Below are 18,350 nucleotides of genomic sequence, written 5' to 3'. Positions count from 1 at the left end.
TTGTGACTGACTTATTTCACTCAGTGCTATGTTTTCAGGGTTCATCTATGTTGTAGCATGTATCAGGGCTTCATTGCTCTTTATGGTTGAGTAATAGTCTAGATATGTATGTACTATGTTTTGTTTATCCATTCAGTTTTTTTTTTTAATAGTCTAGATACGTATGTACTATGTTTTGTTTATCCATTCAGCTGTTGACATTTAGGTTGCTTACACTTTTTGGCTATTGTGAACACTGGTGTCTTCCTTTCTTCTTTAATATAAACTAATATATATTTATATACTCCCTTATTAAATTAAAGGTAGTTTAATATACACACTGAATAAAACCCCATTCTTAACAGTAAACTTACTTCAATATATAGGCTTTTTGGAGGTTTCATATCCTGTGTAATGTCCAAACCTTCATCTCCTCCCAGTGATCTCATATAAGTAGCAAGGGACTTTTTATAACGATTGAACCACTCCATCTGCAAACACAAAGATGGTCATTTCACCAAGTTACAAAGAAAAACAAGGTTGCAGAAATTGGGTAATCTAATCATCTCTTCAAAAATAGCACATAGCCCCACAGAGATCATGAGTGTGACCATTCATTCATTTATACAGCAAATATTACTGGTTGCCTTCTAAGAGGTAGGCACTGATCTGTGTACTCAGGATGGATCATTCAACAAAGTGGACAAAAATCCTTGTTCTCACAGAGCTTACAAACCAGCATACTTACTATAGACCTAAAAAACATTCAACCAGAAACAAAACCATGAAAAATACACAGTTCCACAATTATGATTTCTTTAAGTTCTTTATGGACTCCATTTCTGAAAACTATAAAACATTGCTAAGAAAACAATACAAATATCCATTAACTAATGAATGGATAGACACAACATGCTATATCCATATAATATTATTCACCCATATAAGTTGAGTTCTAATACATACAACATCGATAAATCTTGAAAACATTATGCAAAATGAAAGACACGAAAGGACACATATTGTATGATTCCATTTATGTGAAGGATTCATGATAGGTAAATCCATAAATGTAGAAAGTAGATTACTAGTAGCCAGGGGCTGGGGGAATGGAAAGAACTGCTAATGTTGTGATGAAAATGTTCTGAAATTAGATAGTGATAATGAACGCACAACTAAAAACCACCTGACTAGACACTTCGAAAAGGTGAGATTTATAGGGTGTAAATTATATCTTAATAAATCTGTTACTTAGAAAAAAAATTGTTGAAATTAAAAATACACCATGTTCATAGACTGCAAGATTCAATATTCTAATAATGTCAGTTCTTGCCAAATTCATCAAGAGATTCAATATTGATCAAAATCTTAACATTTTTTAAAAATGGAACTTGACAAATTGAGTCTAAAACTCAATTTTAGACATGTGAAGAAATCCTTGGGATCACTAGCCATTAGAGAAATGCAAATCAAAACCACAATGAGATACCATCTTACTCTGGCATTACTGGCAAGAATCAAAAAAACAGGAAATAGGCGGGGGCCAAGATGGCGGACTAGGTGGACGCTCCCGCGGATCCCTCTTGCAACAAAGACTCGGAAAAACAAGGGAATCGATCACATACATAACAATCTACGAACTCTGAACAACAAGCACAGACTTAGAGACGGAGGACGAACAAATACGGGCAGACAGCGACTGTTTTCAGAACTAGGAACCAGCACACCAGCTGACTACTTGGAAAATCTAGTTTCCCAGTGATGGCTCGGAGACAGCAGTCCATATCAAACCACATAAAGAAACAGACCATGACAGCTTCTCCAACCCCCCAAACAAAAGAATCAAAATCTTTCCCAAATGAAGATACAATCCTGGAATTATCAGATACAGAATATAAAAAACTAATTTACAGAATGCTTAAAGATACCACAAATGAAATTAGGATAAATGCAGAAAAAGCCAAGGAACACACTGATAAAACTGTTGAAGAACTCAAAAAGATTATTCAAGAACATAGTGGAAAAATTAACAAGTTGCAAGAATCCATAGAGAGACAGCATGTAGAAATCCAAAAGATTAACAATAAAATTACAGAATTTGACAACGCAATAGAAAGTCAGAGGAGCAGACTCGAGCAATTAGAATGTAGACTGGGACTTCTGGAGGACCAGGGAAACAACACCAACATAGCTGAAAAAAAATCACATAAAAGAATTAAAAAAAATGAAGAAACCCTAAGAATCATGTGGGACTCTATCAAGAAGGATAACTTGCGAGTAATTGGAGTCCCAGAACAGGGAGGGGGGACAGAAAACACAGAGAAAATAGTTGAAGAACTCCTGACACAAAACTTCCCTGACATCATGAAAGAAGAAAGGATATCTATCCAAGATGCTCATCGAACCCCATTTAAGATTGATCCAAAAAGAAAAACACCAAGACATATCATCATCAAACTTGCCAAAACCAAAGACAAACAGAAAATTTTAAAAGCAGCCAGGGAGAAAAGAAAGGTTTCCTTCAAGGGAGAATCAATAAGAATAAGTTCAGACTACTCAGCAGAAACCATGCAGGCAAGAAGGGAATGGGACGACATATACAGAGCACTAAACGAGAAAAACTGCCAACCAAGGATCATATATCCAGCAAAACTCTCTCTGAAATATGAAGGAGAAATTAAGATATTTACAGATAAACACAAGTTTAGAGAATTTGCAAAAACTAAACCAAGACTGCAAGAAATGCTAAAGGAGATTGTTTGGCCGGATGACCAATAATATCAGGTACCAGCACAATACAAGGTCACAAAACAGAACGTCCTGATATCAACGCAACTCAAACAGGGAAAGCACAAAAACAAACAAATTAAGACTAATTCTAAAAAATAAATAAATAAACAAAATAATACACACAACAGGAAATCATGGAAATCAATAGATAAATGATCAAAATAATCAAAAAGAGGGACTAAATATAGGAGGCATTGAACTGCCAGATGGAGAGTGATACAAGGCGAAATAGAAGGATACAAGTTAGGTTTTTACTTAGAAAAATAGGGGTAAATAAAAAGGTAACCACAAAAAGGAATATCAATTCCATAACTCAAGAAAAAAGCCAAGAAAAACGTAACGACTCAATAAACACAAAGTTAAACATTATGAAAATGAGGATCTCACAAGCTACTAAGAAAAACGTCTCAGCACAAAAAAGCATGTGGAAAAATGAAATGGCCAACAACACACATGAAAAGGCATCAAAATGACAGCACTAAAAACTTACTTATCTATAATTACGCTGAATGTAAATGGACTAAATGCACCAATAAAGAGACAGAGAGTCACGGACTGGTTAAAAAAACACGATCCATCTATATGCTGCCTACAAGAGACACACCTTAGACTTAGAGACACAAACAAACTAAAACTCAAAGGATGGAAAAAAATATATCAAGCAAACAATAAGCAAAAAAGAAGAGGAGTAGCAATATTAATTTCTGACAAAATAGACTTTAGACTTAAATCCGCCACAAAGGATAAAGAAGGACACTATATAATGATAAAAGGGACAATTGATCAGGAAGACATAACCATATTAAATATTTACGCACCTAATGACAGGGCTGCAAGATACATAAATCAAATTTTAACAGAATTGAAAAGTGAGATAGACACCTCCACATATATAGTAGGAGACTTCAACACACCACTTTCGGAGAAGGACAGGACATCCAGTAAGAAGCTCAATAGAGACACGGAAGACCTACTTACAACAATCAACCAACTTGACCTCATTGACTTATACAGAACTCTCCACCCAACTGCTGCAAAATATACTTTTTTTTCTAGCGCACATGGAACATTCTCTAGAATAGACCACATATTAGGGCATAAAACAAATCTTTGCAGAATCCAAAACATCGAAATATTACAAAGCATCTTTTCAGACCACAAGGCAATGAAGCTAGAAATCAATAACAGAAAAACTAGGGAAAAGAAATCAAATACTTGGAAAATGAACAATACCCTCCTGAAAAAAGACTGGGTTATAGAAGACATCAAGGAGGGAATAAGGAAATTCTTAGAAAGCAACGAGAATGAAAATACTTCCTATCAAAACCTCTGGGACACAGCAAAAGCAGTGCTCAGAGGCCAATTTATATCGATAAATGCACACATACAAAAAGAAGAAAGAGCCAAAATCAGAGAACTGTCCCGACAACTTGAGCAAATAGAAAGTGAGCAACAAAAGAATCCATCAGGCACCCGAAGAAAACAAATAATAAAAATTAGAGCTGAACTAAATGAATTAGAGAACAGGAAAACAATTGAAAGAATTAACAAAGCCAAAAGCTGGTTCTTTGAAAAAATTAACAAAATTGATAAACCATTGGCTAGACTGACTAAAGAAAAACAGGAAAGGAAACAAATAACCCAAATAAGAAACGAGAAGGACCACATCACAACAGAACCAAATGAAATCAAAAGAATCATATCAGATTACTACATAAAATTGTACTCTAACAAATTTGAAAACCTAGAAGAAATGGATAAATTCTTGGAACAATACTACTTACCTAAACTAACACATTCAGAAGTAGAACAACTAAATAGACCCATAACAAAAAAAGAGATTGAAACGGTAATCAAAAAACTCCCAACAAAAAAAAGTCCTGGCCCAGATGGCTTCACTGCAGAGTTCTACCAAACCTTCAGAGAAGACTTAACACCATTACTATTGAAGGTATTTCAAAGTATAGAAAAAGACGGAATACTACCCAACTCATTCTATGAAGCTACCATCTCCCTGATACCAAAACCAGGTAAAGACATTACAAAAAAAGAAAATTTTAGACCTATATCCCTCATGAACATAGATGCAAAAATCCTTAATAAAATTCTAGCCAATAGAATCCAACAACACATCAAAAAAATAATTCACCCTGATCAAGTGGGATTTATACCAGGTATGCAAGGCTGGTTTAATATCAGAAAAACCATTAATGTAATCCATCACATAAATAAAACAAAAGACAAAAACCACATGATCTTATCAATTGATGCAGAAAAGGCATTTGACAAAGTCCAACACCCATTTATGACAAAAACTCTCACCAAAATAGGAATTGAAGGAAAATTCCTCAACATAATAAAGGGCATATATGCAAAGCCAACGGCCAATATCACTCTAAATGGAGAGAACCTGAAAGCATTTCCCTTGAGAACGGGAACCAGACAAGGATGCCCTTTATCACCGCTCTTATTCAACATCGTACTTGAAGTCCTAGCCAGGGCAATTAGGCTAGACAAAGAAATAAAGGGTATCCAGATTGGTAAGGAGGAATTAAAGCTATCACTATTTGCAGATGACATGATCGTATACATGGAAAACCCTAAGAAATCCTCCAGAAAACTACTGAAACTAATAGAAGAGTTTGGAAGAGTCTCAGGATATAAAATAAACATACAAAAATCACTTGGATTCCTCTACATCAACAAAAAGAACACCGAAGAGGAAATAACCAAATCAATACCATTCACAGTAGCCCCCAAGAAGATAAAATACTTAGGAATAAATCTTACCAAGGATGTAAAAGACCTACACAAAGAAAACTATAAAACTCTGCTACAAGAAATTCAAAAGGACACACTTAAATGGAAAAACATACCCTGCTCATGGATAGGAAGACTTAACATAGTAAAAATGTCTATTCTACCAAAAGCCATTTATACATACAATGCACTTCCAATCCAAATACCAATGTCATACTTTAAGGGAATAGAGAAACAAATCACTAATTTCATATGGAAAGGAAAGAACCCCCGGATAAGCAAAACATTACTGAAAAAGAGGAAGAAAGTGGGAGGCCTCACCCTACCTGATTTCAGAACCTATTATATAGCTACAGTAGTCAAAACAGCCTGGTACTGGTACAACAACAGGCACATAGACCAATGGAACAGAATTGAGAATCCAGATATAAATCCATCCACGTATGAGCAGCTGATATTTGACAAAGGACCAGTGTCAGTCAATTGGGGAAATAATAGTCTTTTTAACAAATGGTGCTGGCATACCTGGATATCCATTTGCAAAAGAATGAAACAGGACCCATACCTCACACCATGCACAAAAACTAACTCCAAGTGGATCAAAGACCTAAACATAAAGACTAAAACGATAAAAATCATGGAAGAAAAAATAGGATCTACCCTAGGAGCCCTAATACAGGGCATAAACAGAATACAAAACATTACCAAAAATGATGAAGAGAAACCAGATAACTGGGAGCTCCTAAAAATCAAACACCTATGCTCATCTAAAGACTTCACCAAAAGAGTAAAAAGACCACCTACAGACTGGGAAAGAATATTCAGCTATGACATCTCAGACCAGCGCCTGATCTCTAAAATCTACATGATTCTGTCAAAACTCAACCACAAAAAGACAAACAACCCAATCAAGAAGTGGGCAAAGGATATGAACACACATTTCACTAAGGAAGATATTCAGGCAGCCAACAGATACATGAGAAAATGCTCTCGATCATTAGTCATTAGAGAAATGCAAATTAAAACTACGATGAGATTCCATCTGACACCAACTAGACTGGCATTAATTCAAAAATCACAAAATAATAAATGTTGGAGAGGCTGCGGAGAGACTGGAACTCTCATACACTGCTGGTGGGATTGTAAAATGGTACAACCACTTTGGAAATCCATCTGGCGTTATCTTAAACAGTTAGAAATAGAACTACCATACAACCCAGAAATCCCACTCCTCGGAATATACCCTAAAAATACAAGACCCTTCACACAAACAGATATATGCACACCCATGTTTATTGCAGCTCTGTTTACAATAGCAAAAAGCTGGAAGCAACCAAGATGTCCATCAACGGACGAATGGGTAAATAAATTGTGGTATATTCACACAATGGAATACTACGCATCGATAAAGAACAGTGACGAATCTCTGAAACATTTCATAACATGGAGGAATCTGGAAGGCATTATGCTGAGCGAAATGAGTCAGTTGCAAAAGGACAAATATTGTATAAGACCACTATTATAAGATCTTGAGAAATAGAAAAAATGGAAAAGAACACATACTTTTGTGGTTACAAAGGGGGGAGGGAGGGAGGTAGGGAGGGAGGGAGAGGGCTTTTTATTGATCAATCTGTAGATGGGAACTGCTTTGGGTGAAGGGAAAGACAACACTCAAAACAAGGAAGGTCAACCTAATTGGACAGGATTAAAAGTAAAGAGGTTTCCGAGATAAAATGAAAGCTTCAAAGGATAGCGAAGCAGGGGCTGGGGTCTGGGGAACTTGGTTTGAGAGGACTTCTAAATCAATGGGCAAAACAATTCTATTATGAAAACACTCTGCATCCCACTTTGAATTGTGGCACCTGGGGTCCTAAATGCCAACAAGCAGCTATCTAAAATACATTAATTGGTCTCAACCCACCGGGAGCAAAGGCAAAGGAAGAACACCAAGGTCACACGACAACTAAGAACCCAAGAGACAGAAAGGACCACTTGAACCAGAGACCTACAATATCCTGAGACCAGAAGAACTAGTTGGTGCCTGGCCACAATCGATGTCTGCCCTGTCAGGGAACACAACAGACAACTCCTGAGGGAGCGGGAGACCAATGGGATGCAGACCCCAAATTCTCATTAAAAGACCACACCTAATGGTATGATTGCGACTAGAGGAATCCCAGAGACAATGCTCCCCAGAACTTCTGATGGCACAGGACAGGAACCATCCCCGAAGACAAATCATCAGGCATGAAAAGGACTGGTCAGTGGGGGGGAGAGAGATACTGATGAAGAGTGAGCTAATTAAATCAGGTGGAAACGGGAGAGTGTGCTGGCAACTCTTGACTGGAGGGGGGATGGGAAGATAGAGAGGGAAGAAGGTAAAATTGGCACGAAACGAGAGACTGTAAGGGCTGACTCAATAGGGGGAGAGAAAGTGGGAGAAGGGAGTAAGATGTATGTAAACCTACATGTGACAGACTGATTGGAATGGTAAATGTTCACTTGAAGCTTAATAAAAATTTAAAAAAAAAAAAAACAAAACAGGAAATAACAAATGTTGGAGAGGCTGTGGGGAGATTAGAACTCTTATACACTGCTGGTAGGAATGCCAAATGGTAAAACCATTCTGGAAAACGATATGGTGCTTCCTTAGAAAGCTAGAAATAGAAATACCATATGATCCAGCAATCCCACTGCTAGGAATATAACCCAGAGAAATAAGAGCCATCACACAAATATATATATGCACAACCTTGTTCACTGAAGCATAGTTCACAATTGCAAAAGGATGGAAACAACCTAGATGCCCATCAACAGATGAATAGATAAACTATGGTACATACACACGATAGAGTAATACGCAACTATAAAGAACAATGATGAATCTGTGAAGCATCTCATGACATGAATGAATCTGAAGGGCACTGTTGTCGTTGTTGTTGTTAGGTGCCGTTGAGTCGGTTCCGACTCATAGCATCCCTATGCACAACAGAACGAAACACTGCCTGGTCCTGAGCCATCCTTACAATCGTTGTTATGCTTGAGCTCATTGTTGCAGCCACTGTGTCAATCCACCTCTTCGAGGGTCTTCCTCTTTTCCTTTGACCCTGTACTCTGCCAAGCATGATGTCCTTCTCCAGGGACTGATCCCTCCTGACAACATGTCTGTCCGAAGTATGTAAGACGCAGTCTCACCATCCTTCCCTCTAAGGAGCATTCTGGCCACATTTCTTCCAAGACGGATTTGTTTGTTCTTTTTGCAGTCCATGGTATATTCAATATTCTTCGCCAACACCACAATTCAAAGGCGTCAACTCTTCTTTGGTCTTCCTTATTCATTGTCCAGCTTTTACACGCATATGATGTGATTGAAAATACCATGGCTTGGGTCAGGCGCACCTTAGTCTTCAAGATGACATCTTTGCTCTTCGACACTTTGAAGAGGTCCTTTGCACCAGATTTACCCAATGCAATGCGTCTTTTGATTTCTTGACTGCTTCTTCCATGGCTGTTGATTGTGGAGCCAAGTAAAATGAGATCCTTGACAACTATAACCTTTTCTCCGTTTATCATGATGTTGGTCCTTGGTTCAGTTGTGAGGATTTTTGTTTTCTTTATGTTGAGGTGTAATCCGTACTGAAGGCTGTGGTCTTTGATCTTCATTAGTAAATGCTTCAAGTCCTCTTCACTTTCAGCAAGCAAGGCTGTGTCATCTGCATAACACAGGTTGTTAATGAGTCTTCCTCCAATCCTGATGCCCCATTCTTCTTCACATAGTCCAGCTTCTCATATTATTTGTTCAGCATACAGATTAAATAGGTATGGTGAAAGAATACAACCCTGATGCACACCTTTCCTGACTTTAAACCAATCAGTATCCCCTTGTTCTGTCCGAACAACTGCCTCTTGGTCTATGTAAAGGTTCCTCATGAGCACAATTAAGTGTTCTGGAATTCCTATTCTTCGCAGTGTTATCCATAGTTTGTTATGATCCACACAGTTGAATGCCTTTGCATAGTCAATAAAACACAGGTCAACATCCTTCTGGTATTCTCTGCTTTCAGCCAGGATCCATCTGACATCAGCAATGATATACCTGGTTCCACAACCTCTTCTGGAACAGGCCTGAATTTCTGGCAGTTCCCTGTCGATATACTGCTGCAGCCGTTTTTGAATGATCTTCAGCAAAATTTTGCTTGTGTGGGATATTAATGATATTGTTCTATAATTTCCACATTCGGTTGGATCACCTTTCTTGGGAATAGGCATAAATGTGACTCTCTTCCAGTCAGTTGGCCAGGAAGCTGTCTTCCATATTTCTTGGCATAGACAAGTGAGCACCTCCAGCACTGCATCTGTTTGTTGAAACATCTCAATTGATATTCCATCAATTCCTGGAACCTTGTTTTTCGCCAATGCCTTCAGAGCAGCTTGGAATTCTTCCTTCAGTACCATCAGTTCCTGATCACATGCTACCTCTTGAAATGGTTGAATATCGACTAATTCTTTTTGGTATAATGACTGTGTATTCCTTCCATCTTCTTTTGATGCTTCCTGCGTCATTTAATATTTTCCCCACGGAATCCTTCACTATTGCAACTCAAGGCTTGAATATTTTCTTCAGTTCTTTCAGCTTGAGAAACGCCAAGCGTGTTCTTCCCTTTTGGTTTTCCATCTTCAGCTGTTTGCACATGTCATTATGCTGAGTGAAATAAGCCAATCATGAAAGGACAAATATTGTATGACGCCATTACTATAAAAACTCATGAAAAGGTTTACACACAAAAAGAAACAATCTTTGAGAGGCGAGGGGTGGGGATGAAAAAATACTAAATAGACAATAGGCAAATGGTAACTTTGGTGAAGGATAAGACAGTACATAATACTGGGGAAGGCAGCACAATTTGTCCAAGGCAAGGTCATGGAAGCTCCATGGACACAACCAAACTCCCTGAGGAACCAAATTACTAGGCTGAGGGCTGTGGGGACCATGGTCTTGGGGGACATCTAGCTCAAGTGGCATAATACAGTTAATAAAGAAGATGTTCTACATTCTACTTTGGTGAGTAGAATCTGGGGTCTTAAAAGCTTGTAAGGGGCCATCTAAGATATTCCATTGGTCTCACCCCATCAGGGGCAAGGGAAAAATGAAGATAACCAAAGACACAAGGGAAAGATTAGTCCACAGGATTAAAGGACCACAACTACCACAGCCTCCAGCAGACTCAGTCCAGCATAACTAGATGGTGCCCGACTACCACCACTGACTGCTCTGACAGAGAATACAACAGACAGTCCTGGCAGAACTGGAGTAAAATGCAGAACAAAATTCTAACTCACAAAAAAAGACCAGACTTACTGGTCTGACAGACTGGAGAAACCCTGACAGTATGGCCTCCAGACACCCTTTTAGCTCAGTAATGAAGTCACTCCTGAAGTTCACTTTTCAACCAAAGATTAGACAGGCTCATAAAACAAAACAAGACTAAAGGCGCACACCAACCCAGGGGCAAGGACTAAAAGGCAGGTGGGGACCAGAAAGCTGGTAATAGGGAATCCAAGGTCGAGAAGGGAGAGTGTTAACATGTCGTGGGGTTGGTAACCAATATCACAAAATATGTGTACTAATTGTTTAAAGAGAAGCTATTTTGTTCCATAAAACTTCATCTGAAGTACAATAAAAAAATTATGCCAAACAACATGCATAAACTGAAATATATAGTCCCTCTACCAGCAATTCCACACGCAGATATACACCAGAAATGTGTTCTTATTGCACCACATATAAAAGAATGTTCATAATAGCATTGGTCATTATAGTCAAAAGTTGGAAACAGGACCAACAATAAATTGTAGTCTCTTCTTAGAATAAAATAATATATAGCAATGAAAAGAAATGAACTATAGCTTACACATCAACATAGAAGAAGTTCAAAAAATTTAAGGAATTTATCAGTCACTATGGGACAAATTTTTTTTATTTTTTATGGGACAAATAGCAGACAAATTTGCTAATGGGATGGAAGCACAACAATGATCTCTGACCTCATAAACCAAGGTGACATGAGGTAACAGAATAGCTTTGGATTTTATCAGTCTAAGAAATATAGTCTGTGCTGTACAATTAGACAGCAAGCTATTTGGTTACACATTGTAACATCCTTATGAACACCAGATTTATTTGGTTGGTAACCATTAGTAATAAGTATATAGGCTAGATCACTACTGCAAGAGATAGTAATATTCTTAGCCTGCCTCCTGTTAGTATTAGGCATAATAAAATTTATCTTCCATTGTCTTACACACTTTAAAAGGAAAAGGCGGCTTTGGGCTAAAATGTTGATGCACCTAGAGTCTGCTCACTTCAACAATGCGACTGATGAGAACTTGGCTCTTCCTTAAAATCCTGGTGAAGAACCAAATGGTATCCGGTAGAAAACTAGCACTGTGAATTTAAAGAACCTGCAGTGGTCGCCATTTAGGAGCTAGGCTAAGTCCAGGTATTGATCATCGAAGTGTTATCTCCAATCTCCGATCAACACGAGGGAATGATTTAGAAAATAATATTGGAATCATTATTCCCTGTCCTTGAGCATAGACAATGTGACCCAGCTGGAGCTGGGCTCACACAGACTCACAAGGACTCACAAGGACACATCAACTGAGTCCTGAGGTATAACAAGACAATAGCTAGGATAATTTTGGAAAATATGTTTTAGGGAACCTTTCACATAAGCCAATCAAACAGAACACAAGAGTTTCCACCCTTATCTTTTTTTACTAGCATTTAGGGAATAGAAAATTTGTTGGACCAGTGAAGACCCTCCGGACTGTCATTACTGAAAACTTCACCAACGACTGCTAAGAAAAACAACTCAAAATGTAGGATCATAGTTTCTAGCCAATCTGTGAAAAAGTGAAGCTTTCAATGGTTTTGCCCATCTTGTAATGTTAATATACACTAATGACCCTGTAATAATCCTTGGACTTGGGCAGACATGGCTCTAGCAGCCTGGTTGTCTGTATTCCCATTCTTGCCTATCCTGTAATACTTCCTCTGACTTGGGCAGACACGGCTCTAACAGCCTGCTTGTCCGTTTTCTCACTTTTGTCTGTTCTGTAATATTCCTTGGATTCGGGCAGACATGGCTGTGACAGCATGCTTGTTCGCTTCCCACTTTTGCCTTTCTGAACGTATGCCAAATAAAACTTTCTTTTTGCTTTACTTAAAAAAAAAAAAAAAATCTCAAAAATATGTTTAGTGAAAGAAGTCAGTCACAAAATTATAAATACTGTGTGAACCTATTTAACGTTCAAAAAATGAACAACACTAAATTACATTCTTTAGGGATGCATGCTTAAAAAAAAATTTAGGTGGTAAAATAAAATTTTTAAAAGCATCAAAGTGATTAGTCTTTATAGAAGTCGGTAGGGTGGTGACCACTGGGCAAGAGAAACAAAATTTTTGGGGCTTTGAATGTTATTCCTTGGCCAGGATGTTTCTTAACGACACATCGTTAAGTTGAATGTCTTTGTTTTGGGCAGTTAGATTCCACAATACAAATGATTAAAAAGGGACTAAAGAGGGTTAAAAAAGGGATGTATGCTTAGGTGTAAAACTGTTATATTTTACAATAATAAAAGATAAAAAAGCCTGCAGAAAAAGTTATAATCTAAGAACTTAAGAATTGCAAAAAAAAAATAAGAGATTGAATTTTTCGTTTAATTGCGCATTTATGTGAGTTTATAAAATGCAGTGAGTTCTGAATGAGGTTAATCTTGTCTAACGTAAGCAAATGAGTCTACAGACTATGATCTCCCCAAACTAAAAAGTACAGCACTTGGGAAAGTGTTCTTCATGGCTGTAGTGTTGGTACAACACTTATATGCAGAAAATAAAGGAATTACAGTGAGGAAAAAAATTATTTAGAAAATTTCTACATTTAGAAATTGGTAACTGGAAGAATGTGCTAACAACGCCTAGACATTGGCGTGGCACTCCCATTCCTATGACAAGGAAACCGTAACTAATAACCAGATAGAGAATCTCTACATTAGAAATTAAAAAACATGAAGTATGTCACAAAATCCTCCCTGAATTGGCACGTCACATACAGGACATGATAAACAGCCAAGTTGGCTTGTCCCGTACATGGTATGATAGAAACCACCCTAAGGTGGCTCAGCACACACGATATGATGAAGGAATTATGACATAAAATTGTATCTCTGTAAGGTGGCTTTGAGACTCTAAAACCAAAGCAAATCCATTGCCATCAAGTAGATTCTGACTCACAGCAACCGTACAGGACAGAGTGGAACTGCTCCATAGGGTTTCCAAGGCTATAAATCTATGGAAGTAGACTGCCACATCTCTTTCCCGTGGAGAGAGGCTGGTGGGTTCGAACCTCCGACATTTCAGTTAGCAGCCAAGCACTTCAATGACTGCTCCACCAGAGTGCCTTTGAGTTGTAAACAGTCCCCTAATTGTTGACATCAAAGAAAAAGAAGTGACATACTAGTCCTTGTTAAATATGACATCACCTAGCCCTTACAGTATGAGGCCAAAGTTAAAAATTCGCATATGCGTACTGGATTTTGGTTCATGTTCTGAGAAGGATAAGGCACAGACGAACAACCTCTCTTTAGTCTCTGACTCTCTCCAAAGACCGAGAGCTTTCAGAGACTCTGCCTGCCACCAACTTTGGACCCTAGCTATAAGAAACCTCTACTGAGTTCAAGCCTCCCTCCTGAGATCTCTTCATAAAAGGTACATGCCTAAAGTCTAAAGATTGGGACTAGCCATTGAACTAACACGCAATTGTTAATTTTGATTCTCTGGGTCTAAAATGAGTGTCTTCAGGTCTTACTTGCATGCCTTGCCATGACTACCTTGCAATAAACTAAACAAATTTTTGCATGAAAAACCTGAGCATTTAAGATAAAATCCTAATGTATTATTTAAATTTTAAGATAAAATCCTAAAAGACATATACTAATCTAAAATAATGTACGAGAAAAATCACTACAGCTGCTGTCATTAGAGAAATAACATGGTGTTCTGTTCATTTTACCAAATTACATAAGACATATCCCCAAGTTCAATTAATGTAAGTAGTTTCATGCACAAAGACCATGGAAATAAGAAACTGAAAACTGAACTACTAACATATAACCATCCTGTAGTTACCTCGAAAGTCTGAGGTAGAGATTAGTCATGTTTCTCCAGAACACGGACAGAATGAAAGCAAAGTAATGAAACTTAGCTTGTTAGCAAACAGACTGCCATTTTAAAAAACGTACAGCTCATGGCAAACACACTGAAAGCTTTCTTTCCAAGCAATGTGCTATGCCATGCTCACATACTAACCGTTAGCACTTATCAGTCACGTCCCGTCCTATGCTGTGTTCCACATGGGCAGCCTGAATTGCCCTGTTTTAAGGACCCCTGTAATAGGAGGTACTAAAACCTCATTTTGTAAATGACGGAGTTAAGGCATGAGAGGTCAGGTTGCTTGCCCAAGATTAGACAGAAGCAGAGTCAGCATCTGAACCCACGTTTGGCAGACTCCAATCCTATGTCCTTCAACATTGGGCTAGCATTCTACCTCAGTGGCCGGACAGCTCAAGACTTTCATTACTAATACTCACGTTGATTAGGAATGTATATATATATATTTTATTCAAAATCTCTAAATAATGATGACAGTTTTTTAATTCCACTGATGAATTACTAATATATAAATGGGGCCCTTTATTTTGCTAATAAATACTTTTCCATACGGCACTAGAATTGGGCCCTGGTAGCACAGTGGTTAAGAGGTTGGCTGTTAACCAAAAGGTCAGCAGTTTGAATCTACCACCCGCTCCTTGGAAATCTTATGGGGCAGTTCTACTCTGCCCTATAGTGTCACCATGAGTCAGAATTGACTTGATGGCAATTTTTTTTTGGTATTCTCTTCCCAGAAGGAGCCCTGTTGGCACCGTGGGTGAGCGCCCCGCTGTTAACTGAAAGGTCAGCAGTTTGAACCTACCAGCCACCCCGCAGGAGAAAGATGTGGCAATCTGCTTCTGTAAAGATTTACCAGCCTTGGAAACCCTATGTGGCAGTTTGCTCTAACTTGACAGCCAACAGGTTTTGTAATTCCCATCCCCACCACAATAAATACTAAATACAGTTCAAAAATTGCTGAAGTCACTGTTAAAACCAAAAAGAGAAATACCAATAAACACTATTATAGGACAACACCAGAACCTCAGGATTTTTCCCAACTCAAGAAGGTGAACGATGGTGCTAACTCACTTCTTCTGCAGACATGTGAAATCGTAAAGCATTTGGCAAGACGCTGCCATATTCCCACCTGAGTGCTCTGATGCGAAGTAACCGGTCATACCTAGAACATTAAGAGGGTATTAGACAGCGTAAGAATAACAAAGGGATCTGAAGTTGCTCTATCAGGGAAGATTCAAGACTCATCTTAAGATACCTTTGGGGCACCCAGAAAATACGAATACGGACTGGATTAATTCCACCGAGACACTGTTCACCGTGGTACACGTGACAGTGGCACAGCAGCTATGTGAGGAAAGATCAGAAGGCCCTTATTTCTTAGAGACACATGCTGAAGTATTTAGTGGTGAGATGTTATGTTGGTATTTGCTTTAAAACAGATTAGCATAAATGAATAAATCGTGAAGCAAATATGGCAAAATGTTAAAAATTGTTAAATCTATATGATGGCTCCAAGGGGTCTGTTACATTGTTTTCTCTGCTTTTGTGAACGTCGTAATTTTTCACAATAAAATGTTTTAAAACTGAAAAAAAGAATTTAGAGTGTTTATAGAGGGAGAGACAAATCTAAGATCTCTTGCTGGCAACTTGAAACTTAAGTGGGAAACTACATGGAAGGCTCTCCTTTGTTCCCTGCCACTGCAAGCAAAACCGGACCAGCTTACAGGTATGCTACGGTGCAGCGTCGGTTTCTCAACAAAGAGCAGTGTCGAAATTTGATGGTTGGTATCAAATCGCTTCGTCCATCTGACTTCGCTTCATTCCTGGTGAGAGCATTTAAAGAGGAAAAAAACAAATATGCACATTTCAGAGGAAAAAAATTTAAATCAGATTTTTTTCCAATGGTATTTTTCAAAGCCAGCTAACCACTGAGGCACATGCCCGTTTTTACCCACTTGTGTTTAACAGTTAACCTGTTAACAGTTTAACAGTTAAATTGTAACTGCCTCCATTTCAGAACTTTTATTACTATGTTAAAAGGTAAAAAAAAAACTGAAAGCCAAAAGTTAACTAACTTGTCTAAGATGATACCATACCAGCTACACTTGATCTAACCATTTGGTACTGTGCATTTTTGCACACTGGTAGATCTCTATTATTTCCAAAAGACAAGACGCCGTATTTACACTTCTGGAATTCCTTTATCATGCTGGAGTAAGAGACAAGCCTAACATTATGTACCTAAGAATATGGTCTTACATCATGTTATTACACGTACTACTCCTCTTTCGGTGTACTTCCAAATCCTCACTATGATAAACTACGCTAAAATGGAGTCAGCATGGTTTTTCACTCATCCAGCAAGTACTTGCTAATCTCCAGCTGCTGTAGTTCAGTTTTATTCACACAGACAGGGAAAAAATTTTGGTTTTACCCTATAAAATGTACATCTCCTTAGACACCAAACAGGCATTACATTTTAAAATCAATGCACAGAATGAATAAGAATCTACTTTGGAGTTTTTAAAGCAACTGGATGAATACGAAAAGGATTCATCCATGCTTCATTCCAGGTACTAAACCCTGAAAGTAGAGGCAAAACGCACACCCATCCAGGTGCGTCTTCTAGCTCTGTTCTGCCACCCTGTGACAGTCAGACTTATACTCCACGTTGTACACATAAAATACACCCACCTAACACCAAGTACTTTGTTAAGTACGTAAGAATGTCCTAAAAAAAAATCACATTTACACATGGGTAATTTAGAAGGAAAACATTTGTTCTCACAAATAACTTTAACCAGAAATTGCTAACAGTGATTGTTTTCCCAGAAAAGACACCAAGAGGATGAGGGACAGAATTTTGAATCATGAATTTGCAAATGGTACAAATACAGGAAAATCATTCTTTCTTTCCCCACCCCCAGGGCCAAGGCCTGCTTTGCTACCCCTGAAATATTTCTTTCATCCGTTCACTCTTTACCTTCTCACTGCCACTATCTAGTGCAGGCCAATCTTCTACCACTTGGGTGATGCCGACCATCTCCTGACCAGTGTGCCTCCCTCTACTCTTAGCCCCAGTCCACATGGCAGCGAGGATGACCTAAAACATGATGGGACACTGCCCATCCCACAAACTTAAAAATCTCCTCTAATGTCACTTGTGCCCACCTGCTAAGCTCCAGCCACACTGGCCTTCCTCTGGCGTCAGTTTCGTGAGCATCCTGTCCTCCCTCATGATTCAAGGCTGTGGCAGACCTGTTCCCTCTGCCCAGAATGCTCTCTCCCCATAACTACTGCCTCGCTCAAACCTGCGTCTTCTCAGGCCTCCGCTGAAAACATCGCTTCCCTGGAGAGAACTTTCCTGCCTTTCAGTCTGTCATGGATTGAACTGTGTCCTCCAAAACTATGTGTATCAACTTGGCTAGGCCATGATTCCCAGTATTGTGTGATTGTCTGCCATTTTGTCATCTGCTGTGATTTTCCTATGTGTTGTAAATCCTGTCACCGTGATGTTAATGAGATGGATTAGGGACAGTTATGTTAATGAGATCTATAAGATTAGGTTGTGTCTTAAGCCAATCTCTTT

The 18,350-nt window shown here is 38.5% G+C and overlaps 1 protein-coding gene across 3 annotated transcripts in view; it reads right to left on the bottom strand.

Annotated features, from left to right (window-relative positions):
* The window catches only part of GINS1 (GINS complex subunit 1), a 39,837-nt gene that overhangs the window by 15,110 nt on the left and 6,377 nt on the right, over window positions 1–18,350 (bottom strand). For all 3 annotated transcript variants that reach the window (XM_049869390.1, XM_049869391.1, XM_049869389.1), the window contains exons 3-5: window positions 16,486–16,584; window positions 15,833–15,923; window positions 354–470 (exon numbers count right to left, since the gene is read on the bottom strand). In XM_049869390.1, coding sequence (XP_049725347.1) covers window positions 354–470; window positions 15,833–15,923; window positions 16,486–16,584 — 307 coding nt within the window. The remainder of the gene's footprint in view (window positions 1–353; window positions 471–15,832; window positions 15,924–16,485; window positions 16,585–18,350) is intronic.

Source organism: Elephas maximus, chromosome 25 (assembly GCF_024166365.1).
Source record: "Elephas maximus indicus isolate mEleMax1 chromosome 25, mEleMax1 primary haplotype, whole genome shotgun sequence".
In the NCBI taxonomy this organism is placed as follows: domain Eukaryota; kingdom Metazoa; phylum Chordata; class Mammalia; order Proboscidea; family Elephantidae; genus Elephas; species Elephas maximus.
The sequence above is the reverse complement of the archived record's forward strand: the minus strand, read 5'-3'. Positions and strand labels throughout refer to the sequence as shown.